The sequence below is a fragment of the Eschrichtius robustus genome, chromosome 2 (genome assembly GCF_028021215.1).
Source record: "Eschrichtius robustus isolate mEscRob2 chromosome 2, mEscRob2.pri, whole genome shotgun sequence".
Classification (NCBI taxonomy): domain Eukaryota; kingdom Metazoa; phylum Chordata; class Mammalia; order Artiodactyla; family Eschrichtiidae; genus Eschrichtius; species Eschrichtius robustus.
The window spans coordinates 112074563-112095236 of record NC_090825.1 but is presented as its reverse complement, the minus strand read 5'-3'; the positions used below and the strand labels follow the sequence as shown (position 1 = coordinate 112095236).

The window sequence follows — 20674 nt, the reverse complement described above, 5'->3', positions numbered from 1 at the left end:
TTGCGGCAAGTGGGGGCCATTCTTCATCGCGGTGCGTGGGCCTCTCACTGTCGCGGCCTCTCTTGTTGCGGAGCACAGGCTCCAGACGCGCAGGCTCAGTAATTGTGGCTCACGGGCCCAGTCGCTCCGCGGCATGTGGGATCCTCCCAGACCAGGGCGCGAACCCGTGTCCCCTGCATTGGCAGGCAGACTCTCAACCACTGCGCCACCAGGGAAGCCCGGTAAAATATTTAAGATTTTTAATTTTTACTTTCTAAGCACAAGATGATTGTAGTATTCAGCTATTCTATGTCATAAACCATTTATCATAATGCCCTTATATAAGTATTTCAAACAATTTTAGAATTATAATTAATTATTTGGGACTGCTACATGGCTTCTCATGCAATTTAAATATAAACTATTTAAGTTACTAATAAAACATGATAATATTTAATATATATCCTAAAGTTGCTATATGATATTGTAGTGAAAATTGATAAATGATACCACTTAACCATTCTGTTTTCTTTAGCCTTAACTTTATTTTAAAAGTTCTTTTTTAGGGAATTCCCTGGTGATCCAGTGGTTAAGACTCTGCACTTGCACTGCAGGGGGCATGGGTTCGATCCCTGGATGGGGAACTAAGATCCCGCAAGCCTCACAGTGCAGCCAAAAAAAAAAAAAAAAAAAGTTTTTTCAGAAGAGATGTTTTATATATTTTTCCAGGAAAAGTGATTTATTCTTGTCTGTTTCAGACCTGTGGATATCTGGGCTTTGGGCTGTATGATTATTGAGATGGCCACTGGAAATCCCTATCTTCCTAGCAGCTCTGATTTGGATTTACTTCATAAAATTGTTTTAAAAGTAGGTAGGTATTACTGAAATATACTGTTAAATGCCTCAAATAAGTGTTTCCAGATCAATTCTGCTTGATTTTCAAATTTAGTGTTTTCTTTATAAGAACAGGGAAGCGTATTTTTTTGATAGATGGGAGTAGATGGATGCTTTGGGCTGATAAAAAAGGTAGAAAATTCTCCTTTTTTTTTTTTTCTTAATATAAATTTATTTATGTATTTATTTTTGGCTGCGTTGGGTCTTTGTTGCTGCACGCAGGCTTTCTCTAGTTGTGGCGAGTGGGGGCTGCTCTTCATGGTGGTGCTCGAGCTTCTCATTGCGGTGGCTTCTCTTGTTGTGGAGCATGGGCTCTAGATGCATGGGCTTCAGTAGTTGTGGCACACGGGCTCTAGAGCACAGGCTCAGTAGTTGTGGTGCACTGGCTTAGTTGCTCCGTGGTGTGTGGGATCTTCCCGGACCAGGGATTGAACCCATGTCCCCTGCATTGGCAGGCGGATTCTTAACCACTGCACCACCAGGGAAGTCCCTCTCCTCTGTTTCTGCAAATAATATTTTTCTTTGCCTGGATGCAAATAGCTATGCCATGTTTTGATGGTTGATACTAAGAAAAATAGTAAAATAGGAACCTACTTCAGTTTGTCTGAAAGTTGTTTTAAAATTTTGGCTTCTACAAATATTTGCTTCTTTCAAAGAGGACTTTTAAGTAATAGAGTTGATTTTGATGCTTTTTAAAAGTGCTTGGAGGACTTCCCTGTTGGCACAGTGGTTAAGAATCCGCCTGCCAGTGCAGGGGACACGGGTTCGAGCCCTCATCTGGGACGATCCCACATGCCATGGAGCAACTAAGCCCGTGCACCACAACTACTGAGCCTGCGCTCTAGAGCCCATGAGCCACAACTACTGAGCCCCGGCGCCACAACTACTGAAGCCCACACACCTAGGGCCCGTGCTCCACAACAAGAGAAGCCACCGCAATGAGAAGCCCGTCCACCGCAACAAAGAGTAGCCCCCACTCGCCACAACTAGAGAAAGCCCACGTACAGCAATGAAGACCCAACACGGCCAAAATAAATAAATAAATTTGTAATAAATAAATAAAAGTGCTTGGAAATAGAAAACCAATTTTTTACTGAGAAAATTTTTTTAAACCACAGTAGATAAGCAGAGAGCTGATCTGCTTTGACTACCAAAACATTTTCATGGTTAGCATTGCTCATGGAGTTTCAAGGATTTTATATATATATATACCTCTGAATGAGGAGCTTGAGGAGCCTTTTCTGTGGTGAGGAAGCTATACATAAACATGTAATTACAGGATCATGAGAAAGGTACTGTGAACAACTATAAAAACTGTGAATCTGGGTAAATATTGATTAAAGATACAGTTCAGAGCCTTAAAACATCATACTTTTTTCTGTCATCTTTAAAGTTCTGGTTATGAGATTAATGTTAGAAGGACCTCTAGAGATGGTGGGATCAGTTCTGTTATTTTACAAATGAGGAGACCAAGGCACAGAAAAGGAAGATTTGCCCAAGGTCACAGAATTAGTTATAGCAGAACTAGTGCTAGAACTTAGCTCTCTCCACTCCTATTTATAGTTCTTTCCATTCTACTACTACTCTATAGCCTTGTTTCTTCTTTGCAGGATTCCTATTTCTATATAATTTTAGTATTTTAGCTGTTTTGAGTAAGGCTTTGCTGATGAACACTTGCTAGTTAAACCATTTATATACCCTTATAGAAATATGTAAAAGTTTGAATGTGCCTTTTCTGATGGCATTATATAATATGTCTTGTATTTTGGGAAAAGAATATGCACATGTGGTTTTATATTTTCTACTGCCTATGTACTATCAATAGATTACTGGGGAAACTCACATTTTTTTTATGCTGTATTCAGATAGTTCCTTGTTCACCTTTAAAAAATTAAAAGAACTTAACTGTTACTCTCCCTTTTTAGTAATTTAATGCAGACTACATAACAATTTATTATTTTGATTGTAGAATAATTTCCCTGTTTTCTTATGTATATATTTTTTCTCTTTTCAGGCAATTTGACACCTCACTTGCAGAATATCTTTTCCAAGAATCCCATTTTTGCTGGGGTGGTCCTTCCTCAAGTTCAACACCCCAAAAATGCAAGAAAAAAATACCCAAAGCTAAATGGATTGTTGGCAGATATTGTTCATGTATGTTAAGAGATTAAGGACTTATTCTGGGAAATTTGCATAAATTATAATACAGTTTTAGGATATTACTTTAATGAAATTCCAAAAGGATTCATGAAGTAATGTTATCTGTTAAAAGTTACTATATTCCTCTGTCTTTATGTCTTAAGTTCAGAGAAATTAAAAGTCACAGACTGTTAGAAATGAAAGGCCCCTGGGGTAATCCTGTCTATTATTTTTTGTTTATCCCAATTTTATTGATAATTAGGGATAAACTGGAAAATTTTAAGGACTTACCATGTTTTATACACCTCTTAACAGCCAGTCTTCCTAGCAATCTACCCAAGGGATTTGTTCCTTGTACAGTGGTATTCTAAGGTATGCACGGGGCGTTCGCAGCTGCAGTTTTAATGTTGTTTGAGGATACCCCAGTACCAAAATTCAGGTTGAATCGGAGGAAGCAAAAACATTATATAGCACTTTTAAGTTAGTTTAAAATTTAAATTTTATTTTGAACTACATAATAAATATACCAGCATACTTAGTACAAAATTCAAAATGTGAGAGAGTTACTTGCTTCTATTTTCTCTTTCCAGCCAATTTCCTTTCCCAGGGTCAACTAATAAGGTATCTTGTTTCCAATGTACAGCCCTTAAAAAAAGTGGTTACCTAAATTTCAAAGCAAGTATAGTGTGGTGTTTTTAAGAAGGGGCTCTGGATTCACATGAACTTTGTTTAAAACCCAGCTCTGTCACTAATTAGCTCTGTAAACTTGAGCAAGTCAATCTCCGTGCCTCAGTTTACTGGGCTATAAAACAACACTAACAATATTTATTTTCTGGAGCTGGAGAATTAAATGAGGTAATGGTAGAAATATTCTCAGCACAGAGGCTTGAATAAGCTGTCAACAAATGTTGTTAATGTTAACTGTTGCTGCTGTTATTTAGATAAAACTAAACATATGACATGTAACATCTAAAGACTATTATCAAAGGAAGAAGGGTGTTTCTCTGGTACTTGGAAAGAACTAGAGTTTATTAAAGGATAAGGCTTGTTTACTACATTTCACTTTGATTTCTTTCTTTTGTCATGTCATAGTTTTGATCATACAAGGAATACATAATGATCATAAGAAAAATAGGAATACTTGATAAACAGTGAGGAGAAGTTAAGATTTTCCCAACCCCACAATCCAGGAACAATTACTATTAACATTTTGGTTTATATACTTCTGGGCTTTTCCCAACCAACTACATGCATAGAAGTTTATGCTTTTTAAAAGGTATCATACTTCACACACTGCTATGTAACCTGTTTATTTTCACTTAGCAGTATAATTTAAGCATACTACCATGTCAGTAAATATGGAGCTACATCATACTTTTAGGGCTTGCTTAGTGTTTCATTGTATGACTGTACTATAGTTTATTTAACTTATCTTGCCATTTGGACATTTGTTTTCAGGTTTTTTCTCTCACTATTGGTAAAGTTGCTACAGTGAACATCTTTTATATGTCTTTATGAACTTGTATTGTTTGCTTGGGATAAATTCCTAGAAGTGTGACTAGTGGACCAAAGGGTTTACACTTTTTAGGACTTTTGATATATTTTGCTATTTTTTTCTCCAGAAAGGTGTCATTAATTTATACTCAAGTAGCACTGGATATAAATCTCCATTCTCAATCTAACATTGAATATTATAATTTTTTTATTTTTAAATTTTATTTATTTATTTTTGGCAGCATTGGGTCTTCGTTGCTGTGTGCAGGCTTTTCTCTAGTTGTGGCAAGTGGGGCTACTCTTCATTGTTGTGCGTGGGCTTCTCATTGCGGTGGCTTCTCTTGTTGCGGAGCACGGGCTCTAGGCGCGTGGGCTTCAGTAGTTGTGGTGCATGGGCTCAGTAGTTGTGGCTCTCGGGCTCTAGAGCGCAGGCTCAGTAGTTGTGGCTCACGGGCTTAGTCGCTCCGCAGCATGTGGGATCTTCCCGGACCGGGGCTCGAACCTGTGTCCCCTGCATTGGCAGGCGGATTCTTAACCACTGCACCACCAAGGAAGTCCCAGAATATTATAATTTAAAAAATATTTGCCAACTTAATAAACTAGAAATAAAGTACCTTTCTTAAAATTGCACTTAGGTCGTTACAGGAAAGTTGGATGTTTTACTAATATTAATTGGTCATTTGTATTTCTTATTTTAAGAATCCTTAACCTATTTGTCATTTCAAGTATCTTTTTATATTGATTTGCAAAATAATAAACATATTAGTCTTTTGTTGTATATTTTGTAACTACTTTTTTTCAACTTGAATAATCTGGTGATTTGGAACGCCACATTTATCATAGACAAGATGCTTATACATGCTTGGGTCTGTTTCTATTTTGTTGATTTCTCTCTTTATTCTAGTACAGGTACAGTTCTGATTGATTACTGTAACTTTAAAATACCTCTTTTTGGTTTTTGGCTGCACCACGCAGCTTGCGGAATCTTAGTTCCCCAACCAGAGATTGAACCCAGGCCCCGGCAACGAAAGCGCCGAGTCCTAACCACTGGACCACCAGGGAATTCCCTAAAATACATCTTAATACCTGGTGTAGAGCATGTATTTTTTTCCTAGATTTAAATTTTTTAAACAATTTTATTGTGGTATAATTTCTGTACAGTAAACTATATGTACTTCAGGTGTATAATTTGATGAGTTTTGATAGATGTAAACACCTGTGAAACCACCACTACAACCAAGATACCTAACATTTCCATCATTCCCCAAAATGTCCTTGCATCCTTTTGTAATCCATCCTTCCCTTCATTCCTATCCCCAGATAACCACTGATTTACTTTGTCACTATAGTTTACATTTTCTAGAATAGTCTACAAATGGAATCAAACAGTATATACTCTTTTATGTCAGGCTGCTTTAACTCAGCATTGTAGTCTAGAGATTCAGTTCATGTTTTTGTGTGTATCAGTAGTTTGTTCCTTTTTATTGCTGAGTAGTATTACATTGTATGGATATATCACAATTTTTTATCTATTCTCCTGTTTTGGGTTGTTTCCTCTTTTTGGCTTTTACAAATAAAATTGCTGTTAACATTCACTTATAAGTCTTTGTGTAGATGTGTATTTATATTTTCGGGGGGAACTGCCAGTCTGTTTCTCAAAGTATGGTATTTTACATTTTCCAAACTAGGGCAAGTATTTAAATTTTGTGAATTATATTATTCACAGAAAGAGTATTTATCTGCTTCTAATAGGCTATGACCTTTTAGCATTTTTCTTCCTAAGTTTTGTTGTTGGATAACCATTATGTTCTAAAATAAGCACATATTTTTAGCTAGTTGCAGTCTTAAGGATCTGAATATTCCCACATCATAAAGATGATAATGGACTCAGTTTTACTTTGTGAGTCAACTTTTTTTTAATTGTGGTAAAAAACACATAACATATAATCTATCCTCTTACCAAATTTTAAAATGTACAGTACAATGTTGTTAACTATATTCACATTGTTGTATAGCAGATCTCTACAAGTTTTTCTGTGAATCAATTTAAACATACACCTTTTGAAATAAACAAAAGTGTAATATTGTATGCAATTACTTTGGATATTCTGGACTTTAACTATCTTTTCTATTTATGAGATCTTAGACAAATTACTTGTCCTCTCTGGGCCTTAGTCTTCTCATCTTTACAATGACGATAGTAATACTACCCACCTTGTAGGATTGTTGTTGGGATCAAGTAATAGGAAAAGGCTAGATAGAGTGTTGTATGGCATATAGTAAGCATAAATAAAAGTTGACTATTATTAGTATGTTTTGCCTTCTTTTAGAGGAAGAATGAATATTATAAGGCAAATAGCTTTTATTCAAATTCTATATTTAATATTTTGATTAAAGAAATGTGTTCTATTTATAATTATATTATTTAATTATATATAGATTCATTATGTGCATCTTATTATCCAAAACTCTTTTTTTTTTTTTTGAACAAATTATATTTCATAAATCTTTTTTTTTTTTTTTAAATTTATTTTTATATTTATTTTTGGCTGTGTTGGGTCTTCGTTTCTGTGCGAGGGCTTTCTCTAGTTGCAGCGAGCGGGGGCCACTCTTCATCGCGGTGCACAGGCCTCTCACTATCGCGGCCTCTCTTGTTGCGGAGCACAGGCTCCAGACGCGCAGGCTCAGTCGTTGTGGCTCACGGGCCCAATTGCTCCGCGGCATGTGGGATCTTCCCAGACCAGGGCTCGAACCCGTGTCCTCTGCATTCGCAGGCGGATTCTCAGCCACCGCGCCACCAGGGAAGCCCCCAAAACTCTTTTTTAAAATACTTTTTAAAAAATTTTATTTATTTATTTATTTATGGCTGTGTTGGGTCTTCGTTGCTGCGCGTGGGCCCTCTCTAGTTGCGGCGAGTGGGGGACACTCCTCGCTGCGGTGCGCGGGCCTCTCACCGTGGTCGCTTCTCCTGCTGCGGAGCACAGGGTCTAGGTGCGCGGGCTTCAGTAGCTGTGGCACACAGGCTTCAGTAGCTGTGGCACGTGAGCTTCGGTAGCTGTGGCACGTGGGCTCAGCTGCTCCGCAGCACGTGGGATCTTCCTGGACCAGGGCTCGAACCCACATCCCCTGCCTTGGCAGGCAGACTGTTAACCACTGCGCCATCAGGGAAGCCCCTTATACAAAACTCTTACTTCCATTGTCTCTTTTTGTTTTGTGGGGGTTTTTTGGTTCTCTACTCAGTTGAAGTCCTCCCAAGTTAGGGAAACAGAAAAGAGCTGTTCTGATAATGGGTTATAGAAAGATTTGGGGGCTTGGATATTTGTGAAACTGTTTTATGCCATAGAAAGAGCACTGGGTTAGTAATCAGACAATATGAATTAAAATTCTAGTTTGGCAAATCACTAATCATGCTTCTAGTTCTGTAAAATGGAAATGATAATCCATGAACTTTCCACCTTACAGGGCTGATAAGAGGATCAAAATGAGCTAATTAATTCCTGCTAATTCCAGCAGAAATAGACTGACTTCTGTTTTGGCTAGAATCACAGGACATTTAACCTGTAATAATGCCTTACAAGTACAAATTTCTTAGGGAAATAAGTGGTCAGAACTCACTGTCAGAAATTCCTGAGGTCTAATTCCATCTTTTCAAGAACTCTTTTAGCTCTGGGTAATTAATTACACCTACATTTGTGAAATAAATTTAACATTTACCTTTAGGAGCCCTGTTAAGAGTTTGTTTAACACAGAATCTTTTTTCATTTTCTAGGCTTGTTTACAAATTGATTCTGCTGAGAGGATATCATCTACTGATCTTTTGCATCATGATTATTTTACTAGAGATGGATTTATTGAAAAGTAAGCATTTTGAGTGAGTGTGGACTTTTTCATGTTTTATATTAGGATGTTTTACTAGCATGAAAATTGCTATGTAGGTTAATGTTACACAACAGAAGAATTCAATTTATCAAAAACTTACTGAGTTTCTGTATTGACTAAGTATATGGTAGACTTAACAGGTGTCATGGTGAAAATTCTAATAATAAAAAAAAGTGTACATAACATTCATTACACAGTTACTATGTCCTAGGCAGTGTGCTAAGCTCTTCACATGCATTTTCAATTCTCATTATAGGCCAGAGATAACATTAAATAAACAATCAATACTTTCTAGATTTGTTTCCATTTAGACCTCTGACTCAGAATAGTCCAGTTTTTCCTCTCTGATAACATCTCTGATCTATATATTACAATTAGCATTCATTTCCCAGATGATTTTTTTTCTCTGCTTTACTTATTCTCTGTTGCAGTTCCTGTTGTTTTATTCTCCCCACCAAACTGGAAGTTCCTTGAAGACAGGGACCATGCCTCTTAAAGCCTGTCTCTGTCTCACATTGTATCTAAAATATATAATGACAATGTAGATTCATAAGTCAGCCATGCTTTTTAAAAAAACACACCACTTTCTATTTGGGCTTTGAAAGAAACAGGAAAAGTTTCTCATTAATTGCAAAATCAATCAGTTTGCCTTTGGATATGAGGTCACAAACATGAATATTAATTAAAAATGTGATGGAGTTAAGATCAGGCATAGAAAAGACCAGGCCCTCCATTGAAGATAGACCAAAATAGAAAAAGGCAAAGAAAAGGGAATCTTTGAGAGTAACTAGAACTTCAGGCATTTCAGGAATTTTAATCTAAAAAAAGAGAAGATATATTAAAAGTGCCATTGATAAGAAGTGTTAGTTATTGAATAAAAAAATTGCTTCCTATCAATTCTACATAGACTAATTTGATTTCTCTTGGGTATTTAGATATTAGGTTTTTACTATTATGGGGTGAAAGTTCTTGAGTTCCAATAATAGAAGCCTCAGAAAATGTTTGGGGGAAGACCTTTTACTTGGATAAGAGGCCTCTTTTTTTCATGGACCTTCTGCAATGCAAGGAGGTTTTAACAGAAATGTGCCATTTTCTTATTCAGCCAAACTAATGATACTGGTTATTCATCTCCTCACACTACCCTTTACTATAATTCTAGGGAAGAATTCATTCATGGTAGAATTCATTCAGTCCCAAACTGATGGCAGTAGCTGCTTCAAGGAGGGAAACTGTGCAACTCCGGGAGAGGGGTAGGAAGGAGACTGTTCGGTATAACCTTTTGAGTTTTGAGCCATGTGAATGGATTTTCTATTAAAAAATAAATAACTTTAAAAAAGCCTAACTAAAACCAAAACAATCTCCCTTCAATTTTTTTTTTTTAATAAATAAATTTATTTATTTATTTATTTTTGGCTGTGCTGCGTCTTCGTTTCTGTGCTAGGGCTTTCTCTAGTTGCGGCGAGCGGGGGCCACTCTTCATCGCGGTGCGCGGGCCTCTCACTGTCGCGGCCTCTCTTGGTGCGGAGCGCAGGCTCCAGACGCGCAGGCTCAGTAGTTGTGGCTCACGGGTCCAGTTGCTCCGCGGCATGTGGGATCTTCCCAGACCAGGGCTCGAACCCGTGTCCCCTGCATTGGCAGGCAGATTCTCAACCACTGCGCCACCAGGGAAGCCCCTCCCTTCAATATTGATGTATTCTATTACATTTTGTTCTGAAAATATTTCTCTAGAGTAAATTTTAGAAACTAGTTCATCTTTTAAGTCCTGTTACTTTGAAGAACCACAAAAGGGACAAAGTGGCCTGAGTCTTCCTTGAAAAGAATAGTATATTTATCAAAATTAAAAACAATGCTTTTATTAAGTAAACTTTGCATCAAAAAAGGAATCTAATTCATATAAGTCTATGTTGTAAAAGTTTTATTAATAGTAGATTACCATGGAAAAATTTTAGAAAGATGTATCTTTACCAGGAAACAATTTGTATTAGGTAAATATTGTGCCATCTCTTGGCATGCATTACTGATAACTTATTTATGCTGTAGCTCAAATGCAAATTAATTGATTAGAAAGTTTTTTAAAGATAAAATACTCTATCAACATAAATAAAAGTATTTGATATTGCTTGTTTTATCAGATTCATACCAGAACTGAGAGCTAAATTGCTACAAGAAGCAAAAGTCAAATCATTCATAAAGCCAAAAGAGAATTCTAAAGAAAATGAATTTATGAAAGATGATAGAAAAACAATTTATACTAATACACTGCTAAGTACTTCAGTTTTGGGAAAGGTAAAAATTGGTCTTCTTTTTAGCCAGTATAACTATTTTATAGTTAGTACTCTAATGATAAAAATAACTGTTCTCCTGACTCAGATTTTGGATGTATCTATTCTAGGAAATGGAAAAAGAGAAAAAGCCCAAGGAGATCAAAGTCAGAGTTATTAAAGTTAAAGGAGGAAAAGGAGATATCTTAGAACCAGAAAAGATAGAGTGTGAAGGTGGACGTTGTCAACAGGATGCAGTTGAAATTGCTCATACTATGTCTCAAGATATAAAACCTGTAATCAGTGAACCACCAAACCCTGTCAATCCCAGCACTAACTCTATGGGCACGAAAGACGATCCACATGCTGGAAGTAGTATGGTGATGCCACCCATCAATCTAACTAGCAGGAATTTGATGGCTTCAAATCCTAATTCAAATCTCTCCCACTACAATTCAAGGTGAGTTTTAACAGAAAAGAAACAGAAGGTAATGGACCTAAGTAATACAGTGTTTTTATATAATGGTATTTCAAAGAATCAACTTTGTAGTGTCTATATATAAACTGAATTTGAAGGTATATTGAAATTATAATCATATAATGGGCCATTACTAAGTGCTTCGTATGAATGCTACAGAAGAAATAACTTTTCTTGGCTATCTAGGTGTTTAGTTTTTCACTAATGCTGTTTGGAAAAACCTCATTAAAAAAAAAAAGACCCTCAGAAAAATTACTTCCCATTTGAAGAGAAAAATGTAGTGTGACCTCAGTTTTGGTATTGATGTGCCTTTGAATAATAAAGTAAGCTTTATTTTCGTATCATAGCAAATTGTCTAAATGGAGAAAAGATAGTTGAAAATAATCGTGTGTAGTCAAGTAGCTTTTCAAGGTCAAATTTTGGGAGAAAAACAGCATATTGGACCGATTTTAGATTTAACTACTAATACAGATTGAGAGACTGGTACCATGAGTCTGGTTAATCAAGGGCAGTGTAATGGATGACAGGGGTCTTCCTAGCAAGGCATCAGGGCCCATTCTAAATTTAGGGAAATTACTATGGCTCTAGTTGGGGAAGGAGGCTTAGTTCAGTTATCCTAAGCCAATCCTAACAGACTGATTTGGGCTATAAGTTGTGAAGCTTAGTGGTCTGCAGAGGTGGCAAGTGGACATGTCTGTACAACAGAATATAGACAGCAGGTGTCCAATCGTTCTTGAGGTGACTCCTAAACCATGGTTGCAATAACCATAGTTACAAACTAGCCTTGGTCAGACAGCTCGGAAGTTCATGAACGCAGTAGTTAAGAGATCCAGGTTCAGAACAGACAGAAGGGACCAAGTAGGCCAGCTGGAGTAACCTTACAACACGGTTGTTACCACTGATGTTAGCCATGAGTGAGTTGTTCTCTGCTCTGTTTTCACCTCTTTACTTAGAGCAATTGGTACTTAAGGACTAACAGTTGCATTTTCGCACTTATTGTTCAAATAGTAGACTACCATGGTATAACATCATTATTGAAGCTAAAACAGAAGCACTTCTGGGAAGTTCTAATAACTTCTCATTTTTTTAAATAATAGGTTAACTGAAAGAGCAAAAAAGAGACGTACTTCTTCACAATCTATTGGACAAGTTATATCTAATAGGCATGAGGATGCAGGTCCCACTCAAGTAAGGCAAGAAGCTCGTCATTAAAATATGGCCTCTTTCAACATTATCCCCCCACCTTCTGTCATTTTCTCTATGTTTGGGGCTCTAACATTTTTTTTAACGTGCTTTTAGTTTCCTTTTTTTTTTTTCCTGAGGTGAAAATAGGTCATCATTTCCTTAGTGCTTTCACAATTTTTATTTCTTATAACTTGATTTGTGTATTTAATGTGTGACTTGGGAAAAGAAGGTAAGCTTTTCACCTTTAAAAGTCACAAGACTGGACTTCCCTGGTGGTCCAGTGGTTAAGACTCGACACTCCCAGTGCAGGGGCCGGGGTTCGATCCCTGGTTAGGGAACTAGATCCTGCATGCTGCAACTGAAAAAAAAAAAAAAAGATCCCGCATGCCGCAATGAAGACCTGGCTCAGCCAAATAAATAAATAAATATGTTTTTAAAAGTCACAAGACTTTTTGGTTTTTCACTTGCAAGAAATGATTTTAATATCTTACTTTTTAGATTAAGAGCAATTACCACATAAATACATGTTTTCACAAGAAAACATAATCAATGTAGTTCATTTCCTCATTTTTCACATAGGAAAATAGTTCAATTAAAAATTGAAGCACAGTGTTATTTATAATAATAAAACATTGAAAACAACACAGATCCATCCAAGAGCAAGTGACTGGTTAAGTACGTTACAGTACATCCACACAGTGGGATACTACGCATTACATTGTGGAAGAGTGTTCATTAACCTAGGAAAGTTTCTATCATCTGTTGTCAAGTGAGCAAAAACAGGTAACACAAAAGTTTTTCCAGAATGCTGAGTTCACAAGTAATTTTTTCCTTTGGGTTTTCCCAGTGTCCAGAGCACATCATTTTGTAAATAGAAAAATAAGTTATTAATAAAACGAACTGAAGCAATTTGTCCAAAGTCAAAATGCAATGAATAGGATCAAAAATTAAAAGTTGAGACTGTGGTTCTTATGATCAAGACTATTCTCAGCATATTGAATATGCTAGAAAAAGTTTACTTTATAAAATTTTTATTGGAGTTTGATCTGTTTATATGTTTGATGGTATTCTCTTCTACTTCTTACTTATTAAAATAACCTTGCAAAGATAGTTATTTTTATGCCTATCTTATACCATCCAAATGGCTGGCATTTGTAGACTTGTCATTCAATAAGCAGTTACATACGTTTCTTCAAATTAGCTCTTGTTTATTTGTTTTTTTTAGAGCCAAATGGAGAAGGGTGTGTTTAATGAGCGAACAGGTCAAAGTGACCAAATGGCAAATGGAAACAACAGGAAGCTGAATTTTTCCAGAACTAACAGGAAAGAATTCCACTTCCCAGAATTGCCTTTCACAATACAGTCAAAGGAGATGAAAGGAATGGAAGGTACATATTTGTTGCATAGCTTTGGAAATCTACAGACTTAATCTTTTACAAGACCTTTTTTGGTAATATAACTTAGATGTTATAATGTGATTTAGGTAGAAAGGAGTATATTGCTATGCAAAATATTTTCAGCTGATGAAAAATTTTTTCCCATAGTCAAATAATGGGTAAGACTTAAAGGAGATAACTTTAAAAAAGGGTTAAGAAAACTTTAAAAAGTAAAATTTTCATTAGCTCAATTTTGTTGGAATGTTAGAACAGTATTTGAGGAAGGTGTTTTTGGTTTAGTATATGACCTGGGGTAAATCAGTTTCCTCTGTTTCTCTGTGATAACTTGCCCATATAATAGGAGGAATGATATGTGTGCTTCAGGCATCCAAGGATTTAGTAGATTAAGATTTATAACATGTACTGAGCTCATAAAATGAAACTCATTTTTTTGCAGTGTTATTATTATGTTTCTTTGAAGAACAGTGACACCTTGTGAAAAGATAATATAAGAGCAAGAAAATAGTACGTGCATAGCTCAAGAGGAATTATCTGATCCACTTAACAGTTATACTCAGAATTTTATAAATAAATGTCCTCTTTATTTAGAGGACAGACTGGTAGACTGTTAGTAAAATTATATAACAAATCATTTATATTTGGCACATCATACCATTACAACTCATGATTTGTTCAGTTCCTTTATAATAAACTCAGAAACTGACTTTAGTGGATATCAGAATTTCCATTTAAAACTCTTGAAAAGGAAAGTAAAATTTCAAGGTAGGAGTAACAAGTTCTCATTGTTGTATATATTTTTGCAAAAGTTAAACAGATAAAAGTGCTGAAGAGGGAATCAAAGAAAACAGATTCATCTAAAATACCAACTTTACTTAATGCAGATCAATATCAAGAAAAACAAGAGGTAAGACTTTTTTTTAAAAAAAAATTTTTATTTATTTATTTATTTATTATTTTTGGCTGTGTTGGGTCTGCATTTCTGTGCAAGGGCTTTCTCTAGTTGCGATGAGTGGGGGCCACTCTTCATCGCGGTGCGCGGGCCTCTCACTGTTGCGGCCTCTCTTGTTGTGGAGCGCAGGCTCCAGACGCGCAGGCTCAGTAGTTGTGGCTCACGGGTCCAGTTGCTCTGCGGCATGTGGGATCTTCCCAGACCAGGGCTCGAACCCGTGTTCCCTGCATTGGCAGGCAGATTCTCAACCACTGCGCCACCAGGGAAGCCCAGACTTTATTATTTATAGCTTATACTAAGTAATGCTGTTTAGAACCCTTGACTTAGTATATAATTTTAGTTATTACTGTTGGAAAGTCAGATAAAAATTCATAATTGTGTAATCTTTGACCTCTAGAAACAGAACTAAAATTTCCTAGAATAATCAATTACGAAAGTTTTTTAAAGGTTATTTTTTGAGGGTAGTAAATACGAACTCTCATTTGAACGTTGAGTGATTGAATATATGGTACCCAGGGAAAATAGTATGTGTGTTATGTGTACTACCCAGTGGTGGGTAAACCATGCCAGAGGAAAGGAATAATGGTATAAACATAGGATTATACTGGCCACAAGAACATATGTATTTTGTCTTTGGCCTTTTTCTTCCTGTTCTTTTGTCCAATTTACTCCCCCATCTCTGCTCTCTACCTGCTGTCCTATTTTCAAAGATTTGCTCTCAGCTATCAGATAATCTTGAATTTTATTTGGGAATCTTGAAGCCATCAAGATCTAAATGAATACTCTTTAGAGGTACTCTTTTAAGGGAAAGGGATTATGCTGAGCACCCACTGAATTAAATTATATTGACAGCCTTCGATCCTGTACACCTGTGAGGTCATTAACTTTGTTATCTCAGTTTCTTATTTTCTAAATAAAATTGACTACATTTTTATTCATGATAAAATTAGTACATACTTCCTAAGGAAATCTGAAGAAATTAGAAGATAGAAACTTTGATCTGAAATTATGTAAGAAGGTATTTTAACTAAGTCTATTCAATCTCTGCAACATTCAGGTAAGAGTTATCAGACACTGTTAGATATATTTTCACAGTGACATTTATGCTTTATTCCTGGCCTAGAACTTGTTAACAACTCCACAATCAACTTTGCAGAAAAGAAATATTTTCTAGGTAGAACAAGAAAGGCGTTAATGGTCATCTTTTAGTTTGTTATGAAAAGTAATAAACTGGCTGTAAACTTTTAAACCTGGGTCACAGCATGTTGAACAGCACACCATTTGCACATTTTTTGAATAATTGGGTGAGTTAGGGCTCTTGAGTTTGGGCAGACTAGTAATGTGCTACATTTGTTTATCCTACTGTCCTATGAGAGCCCCCAGAACTAAAATTACATTTTAATGCAGGAAGAAAGGAACTCTTAAGACAGTTCTGTCATTTTAAAAATACAAAAGTAAGTAGGAAAGGAAAACCCCTTTTTGTACATATGGTGTAGAACTCCTGAAAAGACGATCTTTTTAAGAGTAATGTTGAAACAGTTGTAGTTGTTAGAAATATCCAGAAGTCGTCAGTGATGGTTGTAGTTTATTTGTACTAATCATTCAAATGCAGTTCTGACAAGCGACTGAAATTGCATGAACCAAGACTGGTTCAAATGCTTTTAATAAATTAATGTCAGAATTAAGAAAATTAAGAAAATTTCCTAAATTTCGAGTTGGTAGTTTGTTAATTTAGAGCATGAGAGAATATGACATGTTTTAAAACACTAAGATAGGGAATGGCAACTTATTTGTTCTATTCATTGATTTGTTTTTGAATTACCAAATCACATCCAGGCATTTCCCAGTTAATAGTATATACATGAACTGAATAGACTCTGTGACCTAGAGAGAAATTCTAATAACTGCTGATGAGTGAGTTAGGCAAGAGAGAAGAGTCCATAGAAAAGCCACCTTCAGTTTTGTCTCATGATGATAATAAGGAATACTTTGCTAAATAGTCTTTCTGTACCTTATAAAATAACCCCCAGGTGCAAATTATAAGTACTTATCTGTGGCTGTATTTCCTTAGCCAAAGACTCACTATTTCCTCAATTAAGGTCCTGTTTTTATTTACTTTTTAGAATACAGGAAATGCACAAACTGAAAGGAAGAAGAACCTGCCAGATGTAGAGTAGAAAATGCAGCAGCTGAAAATTAAGGGAATCCCAGAATCACTGTATGGTTAAAAAAAAATCCTTTTTATTAATATTACATGCACAAAAATGCTGACTAGAGAATTCTACAGATATATCGTAAATCCTGTGTAGTTATGTGTATACTCACCTATATTTGTTTTTAAATTTATTAATCTTTAGATTATTCATGTTTTCTTAATTTGAACATTAATTTATAAAAACTTCCTGACTGGTACATCCTAATAAAACTACAGCTTATGTTAAGTCATATAATTTTATTTGATGACCTGTTATCTCAGTCATGTTTGATTAGTGGTCATTCTTAGCTTTGGTTCAGAACTTTATAATTATAGATGGAAAAGTTTCTAAATGTGTAATAAAGTGAGATCCCAATGTCTGGGAGCACCAAACATTTCTGAGCAAACAAATACACTTGATAAGCATGAAACGTGGGTTTGGTTTCACACTGGACGTTCTGGAGCAGTATTTAAACATCATGAAGGTTGTTTAAAAGGATGGAAATTGAGCAAAGCATTGAAGCAAATCTTTTGGCTTGACCAGCATATTTATCATTTAGTAGTTTATATAGAATATATTGTTACATATAATTTAACATTAATACAGGCAAGGTTTTGGCAACATGTATTTACATTCTTATCCCACTTATTGGCTTGGTTTCTAATTTTAGGGTGGAGATGGCCATTGTAAGGGGAAGAATTTGAAGAGGAACAGATTTTTTTTCTGGTAGTGTCTTTTCTTTTAAATCTTAAAAATACAAATTGACAAGTCTTCCCTTTTAATTTTATGTACAATAGAAATGTAACATGAGCTGTTAAGACAGCAATTAGTTGGTATCATCATCCAACTTTGTTTTGTTAGCAAACCATTCACTGTTTTCTTCTTTCTTTCTTCTAAGAATTCTGCTGATGTGATGTCATGATTTGGAATTAAAAAGTCGTTTCCTCTCTGCCTGCTTCTTTACTTGCCGTGATTACTGAGTAGGTAACACATCCTGTCATATGACACACACCGTATTTATACTGATCTTTGCCCTCTGCTAGTCACATAACCTAAGTGTCAGTTATTTCCTAGAATGCTCAGGCTTCCTGAAGTGAGTTCTCAATGACATATCTGACATTTTTCTAAAAGCAGTTCATTACTATTACATGATTACATAGCTGACTAACATGTTCTGTTATAATATTTGTAACTTATAATATTTATAAAGTATCAGAAAATTATATGGTGTTTAAATATTAATTTTTTTTATCCCTTTCAACAACTGCCAGCACTCTTCCAGTTTCCTAGTTCAGTCTGATAGTGCCTTTTATGTGGTACAAACTTTTTCTATTTATGTATGACCCAGAAGAGGTATACTACCAAAATTCTTGATTGTCATATTTTTCAAAAAACAATAAAGTGGGATTATCTGGTATTTTACAAGCACTCTGCCTGATTTTGTATTTACTAAATAGACATGAAAAACAAAGGAAACATAATTTCCTTTGTTTGATAATTTGATAATTTGATATTTTGATAGTTTGATAATTTCTTTTGATAATTTCTTGTGATCTCTTTTCAACTCATTAAAAGGTTGATTAAAATTAACAGCTCAGATTATTATATATGACATATCTTTCTAACAGACTCCCTGTTAGCTTTAGTAACTAATCTCATCCAGGGAAATTAAGAGTTGTTCCTGTGGTGGGTTCAGTAAATATAGGTCTGCCCATTGCCTATTGCATTTATATATTTGTTGATCCTTACATCAAAGGATTGTCCTTTTTTTTCAATTTCTACAAAAATGCCTGCTGGGATTTTGACTGGGATTGTGTTAAAATCTATACATCAATTTGAGGAGAATAGATATTTTAGAAATATTGAGTCTTCCAACCCAGAAGCATGGTATAAACTCTCCATTTATTTACATCTTTAAATTTTTTCTGTAATATTTTGTAGCAGTCTTATACATCATTCATTAAAGTTACTCCTATGTGTCTTAGTTTTTCATGCTATTATAGATGGTATTGTTTTTTAATATCTTCTAGTTGGTTGTTGCTAGTATTACAGAGGTACAATTTGTTTTTATATTGTGATCCTGTATTCTGAGACCTTGCTAAATTAAATTTATTTATTCTAGTAGGTTTCCTTCATTCCTTCATTCCTTCCTTCTTTTTTTTTGTCTATTCCTTAGGATTTCCTATATAAGCAATTATAACATCTGCAGATAAAGATAGTTTTACTTCTTTCTTTCCAGTGTTTCTGTGATGTGTGACAATGTTGCACAGAAGTAGTGAGAGTGGGCATTCTTACCTTTTTTCCTATACCAGAGAGAAAACATTCAGCCTTTTCCATTAAGTGTGATGTTAATTGTAGGTTTTATGTAGACAATTTTTATTAGATTGAAGAAGTTTCCGTCTGTTTCTGTTTGTTGAGTGTCCTTACCATGAACAGGTGTTAAATTCTGTTAAATACTTTTCCTGTATGTTCTGAGATGTTTTATGATTTTTCTCGTTTGTTCTGTTAATGTGAATTACATTAATTGATGTTTTAATGTTAAATCAACCCTACATTCCTAGCATTAAGCTCCACTTGATCCTTTTTATGTATTGTATTGAATTTGATTGGTTAATATTTTATTAAGATTTTGACATCTACATTAATGAGGGATTTTAGTCCCTTTTTTTTTCTTGTGTTGTCTTTGCCTGCTTTTGATAATCAGTGTTAAGGTGCTTTATAAAATGAGTTGGGAAGTTTTACCTCCTCTTCTCTTTTCTGAAAGAATTTGTGTAGGATTGATTTTATTTCCTCCTTAAACATTTTTTAGAAATCACCAGTGAGGCCAGCAGGGCCTAAAGTTTCCTTTGTGGAAAGATTTTAAGATGCAACTTCAATTTTCCTTAAATTTATTTAATAAACATGGAGCTATCCAGATTTGCTATTTCTCCTGTGTCAGGTTTTTTGTTTTCTGTTTTTTTAAATATTTATTTATTTAGGCTGTGCTAGGTCTTAGTTGCAGCACACGGGATCTTCATTGAGGCTTGCAGGATCTTTAGTTGTGGCATGCATGTGGGACCTAGTTCCCCAACCAGGAATCGAACCTGGGCCCCCTGCATTGGGAGCTCAGAGTCTTACCCACTGGACCACCAGGGAAGTCCCTCCTGTGTCAGTTTTGGTAATTTGCCTCTTTCAAGGAATTTATCCATTCCATCAAAGTTGTTGATTTTTATTGGCGTAACATTGTTTATCATTTGCCCTTGTTATCATTGAAGAGGTGATGTTCCCATTATCATTTCTTGTATTGATAATTTGTAGGGGTTTGTTGGGGGGTTAGTCTAGCTAGAGGTTTATCAACTTTCCTAATTTTTTTGAAGAACCAACTTTTGCTTTTATTGTTTCTATTGTTTGTTTCTTATTTTATTGATTTATGCTCTTTTCTTTCCTCTATTTATTTTGGGTTTAATTTGCTCTTTGTAATATTGTGATATAATAAGAAATACAAATATTTGGTCTTTGTCCCCTTTTCCTGACACAGAGGTCCCCAAACCTTTATAATTTCCTGACTGATAGGAGTGAGAGGAGCATCTTTGTTATTCATAATAAGCCCCTTTCAACCATACCTGAGTTTATGCTAATGAGGTATTTATGTCTCATATCTTTACTGATTTTCAGTATACTAGTTTATTAATTGCTGAGGGAGGAATATTAAAATCTTCAACTGTAATTATATATTTGCCTCTTTCTCCTTTCAGTTCTAGTAGTAGTTGCTTTCTGCATTTTGAAGCTTTGTTATTGGGTACATATATATTTAGGACTATTATATATCTGATGAAATTGACCTT

The 20674-nt window shown here is 35.3% G+C and overlaps 1 protein-coding gene across 10 annotated transcripts in view; it reads left to right on the top strand.

The window, feature by feature from the left end:
- Nucleotides 1-20674, top strand: part of LOC137759541 (serine/threonine-protein phosphatase 2A catalytic subunit alpha isoform) — a 133296-nt gene that overhangs the window by 31601 nt on the left and 81021 nt on the right. For 8 of the 10 annotated variants that reach the window (XM_068535890.1, XM_068535894.1, XM_068535888.1 and 5 more), the window contains 8 exons: nt 738-850; nt 2888-3027; nt 8276-8364; nt 10518-10671; nt 10778-11106; nt 12222-12312; nt 13535-13697; nt 14513-14610. In XM_068535890.1, the coding sequence (XP_068391991.1) occupies nt 738-850; nt 2888-3027; nt 8276-8364; nt 10518-10671; nt 10778-11106; nt 12222-12312; nt 13535-13697; nt 14513-14610 (1177 nt within the window). Of the gene's footprint in view, nt 1-737; nt 851-2887; nt 3028-8275; nt 8365-10517; nt 10672-10777; nt 11107-12221; nt 12313-13534; nt 13698-14512; nt 14611-16778; nt 16974-17520; nt 17630-20674 lie in introns of those variants that run through there. The other 2 variants (XM_068535891.1, XM_068535892.1) reach the window with 2 other exon arrangements.